Below are 19,305 nucleotides of genomic sequence, written 5' to 3'. Positions count from 1 at the left end.
AGCTCTCACCAAACTGGGAAATGAACGAATTAGCAGTGAAACTGCAGAGCTTTTAATCTTGGTGCAGCTGGATTTAATACCAGACTGGCTGAAGGAAGTTACTCACTGTTTTCCTCCCACTTGCTTAACCACTGATGTAACACCAGTTTTCACTGGCAAGGCAGCAATGAGTTTCTGGTTTAGGTGGTTCACCATGCTCTGTCTGATGGAGTGGCCTCACATCACTTCTTCAGTGCAAATCAGAGCAACCTGCATCATCCATCTCCATCTTCTTTCTTATCATGGCTCAATGTAGCCTCTTTCTTTAGAAGATAATAAGAGTACAAAAGCCAAATTAGCCAGGTAGCGAAAAGGATGGTGAAAAAAAGAGAGAATGCTACATTAACAAGTGGTTGTATCTCCATCACTTAAAGAAATACAAAACAATACCTGAAATTCATCTACCTTCCCCTACTCCCCTAATTACCATCTTTAATGTCTAAGATGGGTTTTCAAGGAATAAGTAAACTGCAAGTAAAGGTGCTTTGTGAAAACTTGCAAGGGATTCTCTTGCAGGATGTCAATGTGGCTGCAGGAAAAAAAACAGACAGAAGTTCATAATGCAGTTGTTACCACAAGAGACGAAATGGCAACACAAAGAGTTGGTAAGTAGAGAGAAACAGAGGTTTCACTGCGCTGGGATAAGAGCTGAATACATTAAAGGTATCCTAAAGAGAATAAATACAATATTTTTTAGTTAAAGATAGCACAGTAGATTATATGGGCAAATGTGTGAGAAAGGGAAGTTTAGAGCAGCGTGTCAGCTGAAAAGGCAGCACTGGAAGAGCTGGAAAGGAAGATTCTGCTGCATTATTTTTCAGAGAGGGGCTTTAGAGAAACAGATGATAGGATTATTTGGTCACAGATTGAATGCAAGTAACCAACTAGAGGAATTGTCTCTAGGCTATGGACTAAGAAAAAAGAACGTCTAAGCAGTTACAATAGGTATGACATTGGAAGAGGTGAATTAGCAGTGAGAAAGCTCATTATTCAAATGAATATGGACAAACTTAAAGGTGATGCTCGTATGGGAACACTCTGTTTGGCCTGGCAGCATAAATATGCATAGAACACTGTCCAGTCACCTTCTCACCTTGAAATAAGCACTGTAAGTTAAAAAGCGTGTGGTCTCAACAACGCAATGCTGGAGCTAAATCTGCAGAGACAAGTGATCTGGTGAGATGTGCATTGCAGAATGTTAGTCAGAGCTACTCACAGCACCCAAATGGCAGCATGGGGCTCTTTATTTTGAGATGCAATGAGTGTCAGCAGATCCAGCACTGCCACTCGACTGACCTTGCAGGAAAACAAAGGTAACAAAAAACCCCAGGCAGTGGGGAGGGAATTCCCAGTTACAGATTCAAACATACAGCTCAAAAGCTACTGAGAATTTTCTCTCTGAGCTATCAAACCTAAAAGACTAATCTCCTTGTGAGTGAATGGCATAGGGAGTACAGTGAAATATACAAAATGAAAATCAAACAAGAGAAGCATTACCCTTCCTAGAGAGGAGATGACTCCACTGGAAATAAAAGAAATTAATCAATCCTATGAGAATAGCCATGGCAAGAATACACTTGGTCAGACTAATAAAAAATAAAATAGATCACCATGAATCTGCCAGAGATGAATGATCACTGTTTCTTACCGACCCTGAATCTTTTGACTGTATGTTGCTGAGGTTTTATATTAAAAAAAAAAAAAAGTAATCTGAAAGCAGCCTAAAGAACATCCTGCTGAGAGATAGCTATGACTGAAGTGAGCTTGAGCAAAGCCTCTCGTGCGGGAAGCCTGAGCCCTGACAGCTTTGAGAGGAGCTTTTCAGTGCCATCTAATGGTAGACTGAGAAAAACTACACTGAGGTCTTCACCCCCTCGGAACATTTTGGTTGTAATTACAGTCCCATATATAAAAAGCAGGATTAATCATTCTCAACTTAATTTTTGCATCGTTCTTTATTAAAAAGTGCACATACTGACCTGTGCTGGGAGTTCCCTTTCATGACCCTTCAACACTGTGGTGTGGGAGTCTGTCAAGAAGACCTGAGAGATGCTGAAGTTCCTCTACAGTCCAGGGCTGAATGAATCCTGGCAGCATGGGGGGGCGGGAATCCCAAACAACTTTGGTAAGCATCTGCTTTCATGACTGAGATGTAATAATAACATGATGTCCTTTCCAACCAGTACAACTGGAACAGTTGCCCTCATAGCTGGACTAGGAAATTCAGCAAGTGTGACAGAGGTGATGTCTCTGTTTGGGGTTGCGAAATGATGAGATAAATCAGATTTGTGATGCCTGCTCATGACAACCAAGTCGCATTTCTTCTGCATCTGAATAATTCCTGCTTCTGTGAGATGCAACAGTATCATCATATTTTAAAATATAAAAGACGGAGTGACTTCAGACACACTCTTTACCTTGCCATTCAATATGAAGGGGTAATAAGGATGTGTAATACCTGAACAACATAGAAAGGCACTAATACTTAGATTTTGGTTTACAAGGAGTAAGTTAACTTCACTCTCAGCAATGTTAGATCATTAATCCTACATGAGACAAATCAAATTCTAAAATATTTGAAGAGAATGGGGTGTATGGAAAGACAGGTTTGGGGTGGTTTTTGTTGAGTTTTGGCTGAGGGTTTTTTTACTCCTTGGAGTAAAAATGAGGTTTTTACTCATTTCTGCTTAGGGAATCCATGCTCCTCTTGACATTTTTTTCTGTTTTGACTCACTATGTGCCACTACGAATGCAAGTAAGTTGCTCTTACCATTCTTTTTTCCCCCTCAGTAAGTATGTATGTATATTTTATGATATACAGGGGAAAAGTGCTAAAAAAGTTAGAGGCTATATTCTCAACTGAAATTGGTCAGAATCTCACAGAACTTAGCACTGGAACATTCAAAATACATAAAGACACAAAGGTGTTCAGAGATTTCTTCCCAGTGAAGTTTCTAAGGAGGGGAAATAGCTTTGCCCATTAATTGCTCCATTACCAAATGTCCCTGACATAAAAACCCTCCCATTCAAACATTTTATGACAAAGTTTATACAGGTGAAAAATTAAGCAAGCACTTATAATGCCCGTGCTAATTGCACAGCTGCTGTTCAGCAGCAGTTCTGCAGTTACATCACTTTTCAGATTTGCCAGTATTTTTCCAAGGGATGACTGGTCTGTCAGGTGAGGTGGCCAGCATTTTAAAGCAAAACTGTAAAGCTGAGGAGCTTTTCCATTTGCCAAAATTACCCTTAACCTCGTGCAGCCACATGAGGGCAAGAGGCTACCAATCTGATTGAATTCTGTGCCTGTTCTGTATGGATACAGAGAATTCCCCAAATGCTGAGAAATTGGAGCGATCAGAAGCACCAAGAGATTGGTGCACAGGACAGAAAAATCTGAGAGAAGGCAGAAGAGGGAATGGACCTCTCCTACTTTCTGAGCTCCACAGAAAAGAAATTATGAATTACCTCCAGTAATGGAGATGCTGAGTAAAAGAGGGAGATGTTATGTGAAACAAAATAAGAAGGATAAGGGAAAACATGAGCCACAGAGGGGTTTGGATTAAAATGTTATGGTGGCCAAGCCCTTAAAATCAATGTGTGGTTGGAAAACTTGTGTGTCTGCTGAAGTGATTTCCCCAGTGAGAGATTTTAAATGTTTTACTGGCTTGGGCATTTGGTCAGAACATGAGGGGCTGAAAATACAGGAAAAAAAAAACTTCCTTAGAAAGCTGGGAAAATGATAAAGGGAAACAGCTCCAGCACATCTCAGTGGAGCAGGACACCATCAGTGGCTGGACCAGTCGTCCAGCAGAGGACAGGGCAGAGGTGGCCCAAGCACAGAGGGCTCCTCCCGTGGAGTCTCCCGGTTTGCTGAGGAGGGATCGGCAGGACGCCCGCTTCAGCCTCCTGCCCTCCTGCCTCTCTCCCAGCTCCCTCCAGCCTCTTCTCCCAAACCACAGGGCACAGGGTGCAGAAGGGGAGAGGCAGTCACAAATATCTAGAGGGAGGATGCCAAGAGTATGGAGCCAGGTTTTTCTTGGTGGTGCCAACTATTAGGACAAGAGGCAACAGGCAGAAAATGATGCACAGGAAATTTCATCGGCACATGAGGAAGAATTTCTTTACTGCTGGGATAACCAAGCACTGGAACAGGCTGCCTAGAGAGCTTGTGGAGTCTCTTCACTGGAGATCTGGAGATACTCAGCAACTGCCCGGACACAATCCTGTGCCCTGTGTTCTGGGATGAAAAAGTAGTGCAGTCTCTTCGATATGATGTGATCTTGATAGCTGGTCTGGACATGGCAAGAAAGTAAGTACAGAAGAAACAACTTGCTACTGAGAAAGATGTCATGCATCTAAAATTTGACTTTTGATAAGTTTTTACATAAGTTTTTTGTTTGTTTTGGTTTTTTTTTGGGGGGGGGGGTTGGGTGTAGCTTTTTTGATTCTCTAAATATGTTTTGGATGTATGGATATTCCTGTTCATTTCACCCTACCTCCCTTGAAACAGCTTGCTTGAGCAGGGAGGTTGGACCAGATGAATACTGTGGCGCCTTCCAGCCTTGCCCGTTCCGTGATTCCGTGAGAGGCGCCTCGGCTCGCAGACCGGCGGGCACGGGGCGGAGAAGGAGCGGGCCCCGTTCCGCCCCGGGGCGCCGAGCGGGTCCGCCGAGCCCCGGTCCCGGCAGAGGGCGCCGAGCCGTGGCTGCGGCGGCTGTGGCTCCGCCTCCCGCGGGCGGGCGAGCGGCGGCGCGGGGACGGCAGCGCGGCCCGGGCCGAGGCGCCCCGGCACCCAGGTAACGCCGGCCCGCGGGCCGCCCTCCGCCGCCGCCGGGGCGGGCGCGCCAAGGCTCCGCTGCGGCGGGGCCGGGTCGCGGCGGCGGCCGGCGGCGGCTGGGCCGCGGCCGGGGCCCTGCGGCCTCCCGGGGCAGCCGCCGGGGAAGGCGGGGCCGCCCGGTGCCGGTGCTGCCGCCACCGAGGGCCCCGCCGGCGGGTCAGGGGGTGCCGGGCCCCGCTCTGCATCCCCGGGGGTTCCAGCGGGGCGGAGGGGGCGCGCCTGCTGCGCCGGGCGGGCTCAGCGCCCTCCTGGGCCGCTTGTACCCGCTGGCCTGCGCGGAACAAACTAAGGTCGAACGCTAAAAAGAAGCAATAATATTTGTTAGCACGTTTTGCAAACAGTATTTGCAATAATATCTCTTTGCACGTTCTGCAAGTAATATTTGCAGCAATATTTCTTTGCATGTTCTTGCAGTTCCAAATAACTGTTGGAATTTGCCCCCGAACTGAGGAGAGGCCTGTGTCTTCTGCAGTCGCTCTGTACCGTCCTACAATTCAAACTATATGTCCTATGTTTTAAGGTCACATATTTAGAGACAAGAAAAATACAGGGGAGGTGTAGTTATTTTTATTTGGTCGGTAATTGCTGTCATTGATCAGGGCTGTTTTTCTCAGCCACAAATACCGCCTCATTTAATGTTCCGGCAGAGGTCACTGGGGTGCGGGGAAACCAGACTCTAATCTCGTAAGGAAACACGTGTTTCCGTGGATATGAGATCACAGTAAAAGCCAGCGGAGCGCCCAGCTCGTAGGGGCTGTAAATCAGTTTCTGAGAGCCTTGAAAGACATCTGAGGTGTTTTGGAGATGTATGCCCCTACTTGTCCCAGGTCAGAGAGAGGAGCAGCAGTGTTGTATTGATCAGCCCTGCACAGCAGGGAGCTTTCATATGAGCCTGCTGCTGGCAGTGTCATTCCTGGTGTCACGCCTGTTGCGGTGCACAGAGCCGTGTTATTTCTGCCGAGCGCTACCGCGGCGCCAGTTCCCATCTGGAGAAACGGGGCGGGGGGGGGGACGCTGTGCAGCGTTTTGCCACGCAGGGGTCTTGTGGTACAAGCAGAAACGGAGGTTAAGCAGTTTTCAGCTTTTCTGGATTTGCTTGATTGCAATGTTCAGCAACTTGCTTGTATTGACAATGACTCATGATAAATAGAGATATCCCTGTGCTTTTTATGACACAGATAGCAGCGTTACTGTGTATTTTGTGATTGTATTTCAGATGTAGGGAGGGAAGTGCCACAAATGTGTTTGCACAGTTAATGCTGAACACCAGAAAAAGAATTGCAAACGGAGTATTCTGCTGGGCTTTTCTGCGTTTGTTTCTCATCTGGTGTCTTAGCTCTTTGTAGTCTTGGCCAGTATACGAGAAAGTCGGATCATAAAGCCACCTAAAGCCTTGTGCTTTCAGGTGATGCATCACTGTATGGGGAACTGGATACTCATCTTTCTGTAGTAACTGTTATGACATATGTAGGGAAATCCTTCCATTCCGTCAAAGCAGTTGCTCATTTTTACATATGAATGTTTGTTTTATTTTAGGTTATGCTATGACTGGCTTCAGACTCCCCATCAGCACTTTCAGAAAACTAAATGTCTGGATCGGACTGTGGGAGAAATTTCCCTCAAATAAACTGTATCCCACTTGGAGGAGAAGCTTATTCTGCAGCTGTCAAGCAAGCACAGTAAACTACAGAAGATGTTTCAGTTTTTCTCCAGTCAGACTCAGTGCACTAAGACTCTATCCAGAGTATATCTCAGTATTTTCTCTGAGGAACAAAAGCAGCAAAAACTCTAAAAAGAGCAGACAAAGCGTACAAGAAGAGGAGGAAGAAGAGGATGAAGATGAAAGTAATTTGGAAGATGAATTTGAAAATGACCCCAATGTAGTAAAAGATTACAAGGATCTTGAAAAAGTAGTGCAGTCTCTTCGATATGACGTGATCTTGAAAGCTGGTCTAGACATGGCAAGAAAGTAAGTACAGAAGAAACAACTTGCTACTGAGAAAGATGTCATGCATCTAAAATTTGACTTTTGATAAGTTTTTACTGCTGGAATAACTCAATATTTGTGTTTGGGGTTTTTTGTTTGGTTTTTTTTTTTTTTGTGTAGCTTTTTTTGACTCTCTAAATAGATGTTTTGCATGTATGGACATTGCTGTTTGTTTCACCCTACTTCCCTTGAAACAGCCTGATTTTGCTTTTCCCTATATGCAGTATTTCTAAGATTGCTGAGGAGGCATTTTGTAGTCACTTCCTATTTATTTAAAAGTAAGGAAATGCAAAATACTGTACTGTGTAATATGAAAAGGTCTAATTTGCGATTGAGGGAGTAAAATAATGCACTATTTAATGAATGGAGAAATAGGGGCTGGTAAGTATAAGCTTCACAGGTCCACCAGGTAAATGTGCAGTCTATAAATGTATCACAGTGTTTGATGTAATGCAACCTGCAGAAGTGTGATATCACTGTGCTGTTGGAACAGAATATTAGTATAACTTGATCACTAACAAATTATTAAACTGGCTGGTGCAGGAAAGGGGATAGTATTTACTGGATATTCAAGAGACAGATCTCTAGAAACAGCTTTTCTGGCACAGAGCAACTACATGCTATTATTTCATTTAATATTTGTGAAAGCCCTTTTCTTTACTTCCAGTTCAAATCTCTCCTGACCTTAAGTGGTGTCCTTTACACACAAGTTAGAGGTGTAGAAATGTGCCTTGCCTATGAATGGTGGTGTTGTGTTTCTGCAAAGAAACAATTGCATTTTGTTTGCTGCACACTGTAACTGCAATAAAACCTTGTTTTTCTTCAGTAAAGTAGAAGACGCATTCTACAATAATGAACTCAGGCTGAATGGAGAAAAACTATGGAAGAAAAGTAGAACTGTAAGACTTTTAAAATTTTTTTTAATATAATACAAGAAAATTTCTAAGGTATGATCTTCTCCCTCTAGCCCACTCTGCAAAGGTGAATGCACAGCATTGCTAACACCACTTCCACCTGGGGGGATGGTGTGACCATGGTTCCCTGGGTAAAACTTTATTCCCTAAGGCAGACAGGAAACTTGTGTGGTTGGAGAGTCAAATCTAAGTCTGAAAGCCAGGAGAAGGCAGCAAGGATGGAACATTTTAAGTTGCTGAAGGAAGTGATGATATCACTATGTGAGATTGATGGAGTAGGAATGATTAAATCTGAGATATTGGTGGAGCAGGCACATGATTAAAGAAAAAGAGGAAGTTTGAGGATAGAAAGGGATTGAAACTCGGGTAGCTGAGGGAAGGCTGTTGTACCTGTAATAGAGCACACAGGACCACAGTTAGGAGAGAGCCAGAAGGGTCACCAGACATGTACTTACTTCTCCCTACCCTTTCTTTATGTGAGGGTGATCCTCGGTTGTGGCTACTGTGATCAAAGGGCAATATGATGAGAAGTTTTGATTCCTGATCCCATAGAGTTAAGGCTGGTTTATGAGAGGTATACTGCTTCTGTGACCTTTGAGAGGAGCACAGGCACTTGTTGAGCACTCTGTTCTTTGAAACACTTTAAACTGTTTTAAAGGCAGGAGGAAGAACTTCACACTTTTCTGGTTTGTGTCTGTGTTGACAGGAAATAAAGACATATGTGAAACCTTTTTTACAGAGTTAGGTGTTGGTTGTATCACACAGAGTGTGAAGCTCTTGGCATGGGAGGTCCTGAGACATGTAATTGCATATTGCCATGACTTTCCTGGAAATTCATCTCTGGAGGATCTAAAATAGGTCTCGTATTGGCTGCCTTCCTCCTCTCCTGTGAGATAGGAATATTAAGTGGAAAGAAAGGAACATGGCGGGGATTTCCCCAGGCAATGTTTATAATCACTCATCTTCTCTTTCTGTTTCCAGGTGAAACTTGGTGACACACTGGATCTCATAATAGGTGAAGATAAAGAAACAGGAAGTGCTGTAGTTATGCGGGTAGTCTTAAAAAAATTATCTGACAAAACTGAAAGTGAAAAATACAAAGTTGTTTTGAGGCGTTGGAAAAACTTAAAAGTGCCCAAACAGGATGTACTTAAGTAACGAGGGGTTGCATGTGGCAGCATAAGATTTTTGCAGAAAAACATACTTTTTTGTTAAATATGAATTTTGGTTGAACAAAATTACAGTACCCTTTTTAAGGGCTTGTGTCAGAATGTTATCTCGCTCTGCTGCATACATCAATAATCATGCAATAAAGCCTGTCAATTTTGTTGGTAGCTTTGTCTTGTGGTACTGTAAGTTAAAAGATCCAACACTTACATTTCCAGGAAGTTTCTTATAAATAATGAATCAATAAAGACTGATTTGATCACTATTTAATTGCTGTCTAATTTTGTTAATCAGAAAGGTTACATTAAAGCGGATATCACATCAAGCAAAATGACTTTCTTTGTTTTATCTCTATTCATGAAGTAGGACGAAAGCCTTCAATTATGTAAAGTTCCTTTTTCATTATTTAATCTTAATTAAAGGTTAACAATACCAACTCCATACTTATATATGCTGCTGCTATACCAAGAATGCAGCAGGATACTGATTGCAGGGCCATATTTCTAAGCAGGAAAACTTCATGGTGACAGAGAATCATAGAATCAGAATAGTTTATGTTGAAGAGACAAGATCATTGAGTCCAACTATTAACCCAGCACTGCCGAGCCCAGCACTGCCGAGCCCATCACTGCCGAGCCCATCACTAAATTGTGTCTATAAGTGCCACATCTACACACCATTTAAATACCTCCAGGGATGGTGATGGTGATGGTAAATACCTCCACCACTTCCTGGGCAGCCTGTTCCAATGCTTGACAACCCCTGCCAGTGAAGAAATCTTTCCTGATATCCAATCTAAAACTCACCTGGTGCAACTTGAGGCTCTTTCCTCTTGTCAAATCACTTGTTGTCTTGGAGAAGAGACCATCCCCATTCCCCATCACTCTCTGGGCCCAGCCTTCCAGACAGGTTTTTACCCAGTGAATGATGCACCTGTCCAAGCCATAAGCAGCCACTTTATCAAGAAGAATGCTGTGGAAAATATCAGAAGCTTTACTAAAGTCCAAGTAGACAACATCCACAGCCTTTCCTTCATTCATTAAGGAGGTTGGTTTATCACAGATGGAGATCAGGCTGGTCAAGCAGGACCTTCCTTATATCTCCTTTCCAGAGTGTTTGTTAGCCTTTCTTTTCAGGTTCACAAGATTTTGTTTCCCTTCTCGAAAGGAAATGTTATTTCCTTTCGGGAAGGGAAACGAAATCTTGTAATTTCAATGGGGATCAATTGGGCAAGCTTTGGTCCATGTCCCTGCATTTGATGGCATGCCATGCCTTTTGATGGCTTTCACTTTGGCCAAGACTTATTATTTTTTTTTAAAGTATCCACACCATGTCCCTCATGTCTTCCCCTCAAAGTTTTGTCTTCCTCCTTGGTATTTTGTACTGCTTTTACAACATCTGAGAGGTTAGTTTTGGCCTGTTTTGGTCCTTGGCAATGCACCTCATTTTCTCCCAGACCACTTGCTTGTAGTCACTAAATCCCCCCATTTTCTTTTTTATTTTCCTTCAATTGCATTTCTTTTCAGCATATCTCCTTTTCAGAGTGTGAAGGGATAGAATGTAAGAAAATAAAGACAGTGCAGAAGGTAGTCTCACACCTGAGGAGTTGCAGCTATACGAATCACCAAAGATTAGGAACAGACCTGCCCTTAATGGGCCACGGTTGTGTCCAATAAGAACATGAGTGCTACAAAAGAGTTGGTTAGCTGGTTGAAGAGAGATGGAGTTTGTTGGCTGTGAAGAAGGAGGAGTCAGTGTTGTGAGGAGCTGATCATGAGAAATCACCGAGAAGGTACGAGAGCTTTCCAATAGGATGACAGCATCAGAGTGTTTGTGAGTACTTCTTTTCTTTTTCTGGGATTTGAATGGATCAATTTTGGCAAGATTTGATCCGTGTCCCTGCATTTGATGGCATGCTGTGCCTTTTGATAAGAGTCACTTTGGCCAAGATTGATTTTCGATTTTTTTTTTTTAAGTATCTATGCTGTGTCCCTCATATCTTCCCCTCTAAGTTATGTCTTCCTCCTTGATTTTTCCCCTGCTTTTGCAACATCTGTTAGCTTAGTTTTGGCCTGTTTTGGTCCTTGGCACTGCAGCTCATTTTCTCCCAGACCACTTTCTTGTAGTCACTAAATCTCCCAATTTTTTTTTTATTTTCCTTCAATTGAATTTCTTTTATCAAATCGCTATTTCAGAGTGTTTGTAAGTCCTTCTTTTCTCTTTTTGGGAGTTTTACGGATCAATTTTGGCAAGCTTTGTTCCGTGTCCCCGCACTTGATGGCATGCCATGCCTTCTGATGGGATTCTCTTTGGCGAAGATTGATTTTTTTTTTTTTTGTGTCCATGCCATGTCACTCATATCTTCCTGTCAAAGTTGTGTCATCTGCCTTGATTTTTTCACCTCCTTTTCCAACATCTGAGAGCTTATTTTTTGCAGGTTTTTGACCTTTGTACTGCACCTCATTTTCTTCCAGACCACTTTGTTGTGGACACTAAAACTCCCAATTATCGAGGGTTTTTTGGTTTTTTCAATTGCATTTCATTTGATCATATCTCCTTTTCAGAGTATTTGTAAGCCTTTCTTTTCACGTTCGCAAATGGGACAGGTCCTGTGCTAACCAAAATTGCATGGTCAGTCCATGCCCTGCAGTGCTTAACACAATTTTCCTGGGAAAAACCTCACAGTTTTCAGGGTCTAAATTCATTTGGAAGGTTTAGGGCACTGTAGTGTGGGGGAAACTCAGCATGGTGCCATGTTTAAAGGCCTTCATTCTCCCAAGCAGATATGATTGGAACCCTGGCACGGGGACCTGTCCCAATTTTTACCCTTTTACGTCATATTCTCCAAAATGAACTTTTTAAAAGTACAAGATTTGATTTCTTGCTCCCATCACCTGAACCACGCTGGGGCTCATCAGTTTATACTTAAGGCAATGCCATTGGAAAAACCAACATGGATTTCAATGCCTGTGAAGCATCAAAATGAACTCCGCTTCTCCAGAATCTGGGGTGAACGTTGAAGCACCCAGACTCTCAGACTGAGAAGGACACTGAGTGCCCTGACCGGCTGAGCACAACAAGGGCTCTGCATGATCATTATAGGCAAAAAAAGGGACAGAGGAACCCAGATCCTGAAGCCTGACACTGATCAAAAAGGGATCAGTTTCAATACCAAAACACTCTCCACTCTTTGTGACACCCAGCACAGCCCCCCCCCTTCCCGCAAAGCAACATTCAAATAGTCAAGAGTGGCCCCGGGTAAGGGGATACCCAGCACATTTACATCCCTGCACCTGCCCTGTGCCCACAGAAGCCGCACCAAAATCCCCCCCAGCAGCAGCAGCAGCAGCTCTATGAAGATCCTCTTGCCATCCCTGACACTCCACCAAGAGCAGCCACTGACCTGCCTCAGGCTCTGCTGCCACAGCTCCCTTGGCCAGCACAGCTCTGCTCCCCAGCTTGCACCATGGAAGCTTCTCTCCCTCCACAGAAATCCAATGTCACTGCACACGGGGCCTCAACTGTGGCCATCATCACCCTGGAGGCATTTGCTGGCATGTGGATAAATGCTTTCATCGTTTGTGTGCTTTGCATTGCCTGGGTCCAAAAGAAAACCCTGAACTCTAATGAGAAGATCTTGCTGCTGCTGGGATGCTCCAGGATTTCCTATTTGTGCTCCTCATGGGTATCACAATTCCTTTCAAAAATATATCCCAAATATCTTTATGCTCACACTATACTTCTATTACTGGCAATTTTTCAAACATTTTTTAATTATTCCAACTTGTGGGTCTCAGCTTGTCTCTGTGGTTTCTACTGCATAAAAATGGCCAATTTCAGGAACAGCTTCTTCATCTACCTGAAAGTAAATGTTGACAGGATGGTGCCCTGGCTCTTGTTGGGCTCAGAGATTGTAGCCTTGGCTATGGGTATTGTTATCTATGACCTCATGGAAACTGCGCAGAGTAGCAACATCACTTCCAACAGCCAAGAAAATTTTTGGGAAGTAACTATCAGAAAGGATAAACATTGTTACTTCTCTTTTTTTCTCGCTGGATTTGGATATGCTGCTCATTCATGGCAGTCAGCTTTTCTGCTCTTTTCCTTCTCTTTTCCCTCTGGAGACACAAGCGCACGATGCAGACAACCTCCATGAAGGACCTCAACATGGATGCCCACATCAGAGCCATGAAATCTGTCCTCTCCTTCTTAGTGATGTACAGCATCAATTTTGTATGTTTGGTCTTGACAATAATTTATGTCATGACGAAAGAAAATATCATGACACTTCTTATATCCATATATCTGTGTGCTTTTCCAGGTGTTCATTCCCTTATTCTGATTTTCAGTAATCCCAAGCTGGAAAAGGCACTGCTGAAGATTCTCTCCTGTGTGAAGTGGGAGTTTTTCATCAAGTAGGATCAGTAATCAAAGCTGGAGCCCATGTAAAATGTTGATCTTTTAATGTAAGAAATAAGTAATGTAATTTCTGAACAAACTCTCCAGGGAAGGTAGATGATACTGATGTTCACTCTTCAATATCTAAATTAAAGAGTTGATTCATATCTTTTGAGCTAAGTTATTATGAGCCGAATACATTATAATCATTTCTAGACTTATATAATCTTTGAGATATATTTTTGTTATTAACAAAGTAATTCAATCCTGATGGTAGGAATGATGCCTAAGCCCCTGTGTGGTGAAGGGATTAATGTGGGCATGAGAGTCTGCTGGTGGGGTGATGGATCATCAGGCAGAGCCCCTTTACCTCTGCCTGGGCCCAGTGGAAGAGGGAGTGATGCTAATTGAGTGTTCAGCCCCTGCCCAAGACTCACAGCCTTTGCAATCCCAACCCTGGCTATCCCTCATCTCCACAGCAGCTGGCTGCCCACCCCCATTCACCATGGCAGCAAGGAGGTATTTTGACTGCAGCCTCACCTGCATTTCTCCCAAAAGGATCGATTTGGCATTTCAAATCCTGCCTGGCAGAGGATGGGAATATGACCCCACTGTGCAGACAGGACAACAGGATTGCTTTGCTCTCCTCCCCAAAGCAGGGAACACCACTTGGTTAAGATTGGCTCTTTTGACTGTCAGATTGTACCCCGGTGAAATTCTGTTCATAGGCCTACCTGGTGGTGAAGTTGAGCTTAATGAATTAACCATTGCTCTTCCTTATTTGCTTCCATTTTCCTAAATATATTTAGAGCTAGTCCAGCTAGAGTGTATTTATTAGTGGCAATTCCCAATTTGTATTTCTTCAATAAAATGCATGACTTGTGATTCTGTGACTCTGAAAGTTCTTATTGAACATGAAAAGAATTACACGTTGAATTTGGCAGAATCACATATGAAACTGAGCTGCATCCTGGCCCTTTCATGTCTGAGGACCAGCAAGGGCTTTATTTTCTGCCAAATTTCTACACTCTAAATGGAACAGAAAAATGTGCAAGACTGGAACACAAACTGGCTGTAAAAATGGAATAACAATCCTGCCAAGCAGCCACAAATATTTTGGTATTCACAGAATGAAATGGCTGCAATGAAGAGGTTTCTCTCTAGTTTGGTTTACCTTTCCTTCTGCTGTGGCCCTGTGCTGTGGCACATATTATGGGCTGTATGAGTGCCTGGCAGTGGCTGATAGCTCAGTGTGAACACGCTGAGCCCTGACACTCCCCAGAGGTGGTCACTGAGCCACAAAGAGCGAGGCAGGAACGGCCCCGGGGAGCTCAGGGGCTGCAGAGCCCCCTTCCCACTCCAGCCCTGCGTGTCCTCTGTGCCCCACTGCCTGCAAGGACAGGATTGCCTGCTCTGTGGGACTGCTCTCCTGGCCTGCTCTCACCTGGAGATGAGGTTGGCTTTTCCCAGTGCACTCTGGCTCCCTTACAGCCCCAGGAAGGTGGGTTTTGTGCAAGGTGCAGTGTGGAATGAAGCCACAGCTTCATCTCACAGTGACCCACAGGCAGATGTACAGGGTGCCTGGGCCAGGAGCTGCAGCTGGGGGCCTGTGGGGTCTCAACCAGGTGAGGTCAAGGCTGTCCCATGCTGGGAAAAGCCAATTCCAGGCACTCCAATGGTCCCAAACCCGGACTTCGCTCATCCCATCAGCGACCACCTTGGCTCCTCTGGGTAAAGAGAAGACCTGAAGGACAGCAGCCCATGGGGGGCAGCCATGCTGGAGCTGGAGAAGAATAAAGGAGACAACGTTTTATGAACTGACAAGAACATGCCCTGTTCTCTTGGGCTCCTTAGGAGAGGAGGTGCTAGATGATCCCTGAATGTGTGAAATCCAGTCTGAGAATATTAGGGGCGTGAAGAGCAAATATTCTAGTTGTGTGCATGTTCTACATCATCCTACTCTGTTTTCAATAGGCAATAAATTAAACTGATTTTCCCTGTCTCAAGTCTGTTTTGTCTGTGAGAATAATTGGGGAGTGATTCCCCTCTCTTCATCTTGACTCATGAGCAGTTCCACCTTATTTGCCACTCCTGTCTAATTCCAAAGTGAGAGTCAAGGAGTGACTGAATGGGGCTCTGAGAGCTGCCCGAGGACAGCTGCCACCATGAGAGTGAAATGTGAAATAGTTTCAGTGGGGAAGAACACATTCAGTGCAGACAGCTCAGGGAGCAGCTGCAATGGGAGGGAGCTGCAGGCTGTGGGGAAGGGCTGGGAGTCCCAAGCATGGTGCCAGGCCGTGCACAGCAAAGGGCACAGGGACCTGTGGCACCAGCCTGCTGACTGGGCACTCAGGACACCCCAGTCATCATGTGCACAGACAGGAAGGACACAAAATCCCAGGGATCCAATTGTTTGGCTTACCTCCTCAGAGGCACCCAGCTTGAGCTGCTTCTGTGCTACTGTGCCATGACTAAAGTGCTTGAAAGATCCAGAGGCCTGAGACTCCACTATGGGAAAGCCAGTGCCAAGCTGGAGAGGAAACCTGGTCTGGCTGTGAGCATGGTGTGTGCAGGGAGTGGAGTGGGGCAGCTGCCCACGGTGAAGGGGCTTTGGTGCCTGCAGTGACAGTCTCTGGTGCTGGGGCGTGACTGTCAGAGGCCTCCTGGGTGGTGAGACAGGTAAGTTCCCTTCACACCAGCATGAACAGAGTAGAACCTGAACTGGTCATTTCTTTTACCAGCTCACATCAGAGGGTCGTTTTACCTCACACCCAGTGCCAGGTGTGCATTTCTCATCTCACCTGCAAAAAGCTTCCTCCATGCGTCTGAACTGAGTGATACAACCATTAAGGCCAGAGCAACCTCTCAACCACTGATACTAGCAGGCTGCCTCACCAACCTGCCCAACTCTCCTTAAAAAGCGACTCCCCAGAAATAGACAAGCAAATAATTGATGCCACTTGATAACATGTCAATCTGCCTTCTGGGGCTAAGAATGATTAGGATTTGAATTTATATTTCCATAAGAAGTTCATGACACCTGCTCTGAGGAGATTTCATTTTGTTTTCCAGGATTGCAATGCTGAAACTCCTGGGGCTGCAGGCACCTCTCCTTTCCACCACACACCTCCATGGCCTGCAGGGCACACTTGTCTCACCTTGGTGCTTTTCACAGGCTGCAGGGGAACTCATTCTCCAGCACATGGAGCAACCTATCCCCTCCCTTCCTTGGCCCTGTTCTTCAGGAATGTTTTTCACAACATTCCTTGGTCCTCACTGCTGGGATATGTTCCATCCATAACTGGACTTCAATGAGCAGAAGGCCCCAGAACCCCACAGCAGAATCAGTGGGGTGGGTGTATTCCAAGGGATGGCAGCCCCTGCAGAGGCCACGCTGGAATCAGCTCATGCTGAAGGACTGCAGCGCAATGGAGGGACCTTTGCTAGAGCAGGGGAAGAGTGCAAGGACAGAGTGGAGGAGACAACTTGGTATGAACTGACTGCAACCCCCATTCCCCATCCCTGATGTAGAGGAAAGATGTAGAGAACTTGGGAAAGAGACGTCAAACTGCTCTGAGGAAGAAGGGGAGGGTGGAAGGTAGCAGGTTCATATTTTCTCTTTGGTTCTTATCAGCCTACAATATTTCCAATAGTCTATAAATAACTTGATTTTGTTCTCCTCAAGACTCTTCTGTTGATGACTTTCCCTGGTGATTGACCTCCCTTTCCCTATCTCAATCCATGAGGTTTTACATTTTATTTTCCACACCGGCCCCAACCGTAGGTGAGAGTGTAGGAGCAGCTGGGTGGGAATGTGACAGCTGCACAAGGTCCACCCATCACAGCAGGTGAAACATGAAATATGTCCAGTAAGAACACAGCAAAACCACTGTGAACTGATCATTTCTGTCACCAGCAGCTCAAGGTCAAAGGTAGACTAAAAGCATCTGTGCTGGACACATCTCCCCTGTGAAAGGCCTTGAAAAAACAGAAACAGCCACACATCCCCATTTTCACTGCTGCTGCTCTTGTGCTTCAAGCTTTAACCTGAAAGCCACAGTTGATTACAAAAAAAAAGCCCTGGAAGGTCCTTCTCATTCCCTACATCCAGTGCAACATCCATCCCTCCCAACCTCACATGCCTTGAGACTCAGCAGGCAAAATCCAGCACCTTGCACATGGTACCACAAAAAACACCACACAAAGTCCCAGAAAACAACACTGCAGATCCATTCTTCCATTCCCATGAAACCCCTGAGAATGTGACAGCCAGCACAGAATCCCTGTCTGTCCTGTGCACCAGCCCCACTCAGCTGGCACTGCAGGGGACAGTGTGTCCATCAGCACAGCCACCTTGCACAGCCCATGGGGACAGATGCAGGATGTGCCCAGCCTGGAGAAACTGACACATGACAGGTGCCAGAACTCAATGGGAATGGCTGCCCAGGGCTGGCACAGTGTTGAAAACTGCTCTGAGTCACATTCCAAGTCTCTATGGTTGCCAATAAATGCCATTAGGAGTGTGGGATATGAATATTCATGTAAGATCCTGCTGGCTGTTGTATCCCACAGAAAACATGGCTGTCATCATTTGGAAGGGAGAAAATGCTCAGGGTTCATTTCCTGTAGCCATAGAGCTCTTGCTTGGGCTTTCATTTTTCTGGACTCCACCGCAGCATCAGATGAGATCTGCTTGGTTGCTGTGGTCCTGATGTGCAAGGCCAAATGGGACAGGTCCTGTACTACCCCAAAGGGCACGGGCAGTCCATGCCCCACAGAGCTTAACACAACTTGCCTGGGTAAAACCTTACAGCTTTCAGGGTCTAAATTCATTTGGAGGCTTTAGGTCACTGCAGTGTGGGGGAAACTCAGCATGGTGCCATCTTTGAAAGCCTGCACTTTCCCAAGCAGATGAGATGGGAATCCTGGAACAGTCACTTGTCCCAGCTATTACTCTTTTACATTGTATGCCTCAAATGAAACGTGTAAAAAATCCTACGTTCCTTCTTCTGTCTCCCTACACTTGACCCACTCTATGTCTCTTCACTTACTCTTAGGGCAATGTTGGAGAGTTTTGTTCAGACATGGCTTGAACGAAAAAAGGCCATGATCATATAGAGCTGGTTAAGCAGTAAGAAGCCGCTGTAAGTAGTAAGTTCTCAGCCTTTTTCCTTACGAGAAGAACAATAAAACTGTGTCCTTGGTTAAATGATGAGAAAAACACGGCGGAAAACATGGAGTCCTTGAGGCTGGTCAAAAACAATCAATAGCCGGATGAGGAAAACAAGTATTAGCCTCAACAAGAAACCACAGGTATTAGCAACAAAGGAGGGGTTGGGATGTAATCTGTAACCAATGATGAGCTCAGTTTTTGCAATATGTATGAGCTTAATTAACACTACTATAAAAGTATGTAAGTTGGATCAATAAATCTGAGACCGATGATCATCGATGACATGTGCAAGTCTCCCTTCACTTTCCTCAGGGCAATGCCATTGGAAAAACCAACATGGATTTCAATGCCTGTGAAGCATCAAAATGAACTCCACTTCTCCAGAATCTGGACTCAATGTAGCAGCACCCAGACTCCCAGACTGAAAAGGACAATGAGTCCCCTGACCTACTGAGCACAGCCAGGGCTCTGCATGATGATCGTAGGCAAAACAGGGACAGAGGAATACAGATCCTGAAGCCTGACACTGATCAAACAGGGATCAGTACCACAATCAAAACTCTCTCCACTACAGAAAAACATCTGCTGTTTGTGACACCCGGCCCAGTCCCCCAAACCAACATTCAAATAGTCAAGAGTGGCCCCGGGTAAGGGGATACCCAGCACATTTACATCCCTGCACCTTCCCTGTGCCCAGAGCAGCGGCACCAAAATCCCCCCAGCAGAAGCAGCAGCAGCAGCTCTATAAAGCTCCTCTTGCCACCCCTGACACTCCACCAAGAGCAGC

At 45.0% G+C, this 19,305-nt stretch overlaps 2 protein-coding genes across 2 annotated transcripts; both read left to right on the top strand.

The window, feature by feature from the left end:
* Positions 1-4,680: 4,680 nt before the first annotated feature.
* Positions 4,681-9,212, top strand: MTRES1 (mitochondrial transcription rescue factor 1). The gene is made up of 4 exons (XM_005493010.4): positions 4,681-4,838; positions 6,416-6,848; positions 7,693-7,765; positions 8,762-9,212. Exons 2-4 carry the CDS (start codon positions 6,424-6,426, stop codon positions 8,936-8,938), a joined length of 675 nt encoding a protein of 224 aa, XP_005493067.2. The 5' UTR covers positions 4,681-4,838; positions 6,416-6,423; the 3' UTR covers positions 8,939-9,212.
* A 3,201-nt stretch (positions 9,213-12,413) lies between these two features.
* LOC102071543 (taste receptor type 2 member 9-like) lies at positions 12,414-13,366 on the top strand. Its single transcript, XM_014271262.2, is given in 2 exon segments — positions 12,414-13,014; positions 13,017-13,366. Coding segments are annotated over 2 exon segments (951 nt in total).
* The last annotated feature ends 5,939 nt before the right edge of the window (positions 13,367-19,305 follow it).

The sequence above is a fragment of the Zonotrichia albicollis genome, chromosome 3 (assembly GCF_047830755.1).
Source record: "Zonotrichia albicollis isolate bZonAlb1 chromosome 3, bZonAlb1.hap1, whole genome shotgun sequence".
Classification (NCBI taxonomy): domain Eukaryota; kingdom Metazoa; phylum Chordata; class Aves; order Passeriformes; family Passerellidae; genus Zonotrichia; species Zonotrichia albicollis.
The sequence above is the reverse complement of the archived record's forward strand: the minus strand, read 5'-3'. Positions and strand labels throughout refer to the sequence as shown.

Bases quoted from the DNA above. Each gene is read 5' to 3' on its own strand.
- MTRES1 (XM_005493010.4), top strand. From the start codon at position 6,424: ATGACTGGCTTCAGACTCCCCATCAGCACTTTCAGAAAACTAAATGTC. The intron at 6,849-7,692 runs GTAAGTACAGAA...GTTTTTCTTCAG, and splicing joins GGTCTAGACATGGCAAGAAA to TAAAGTAGAAGACGCATTCT. The intron at 7,766-8,761 runs GTAAGACTTTTA...TTCTGTTTCCAG, and splicing joins TATGGAAGAAAAGTAGAACT to GTGAAACTTGGTGACACACT.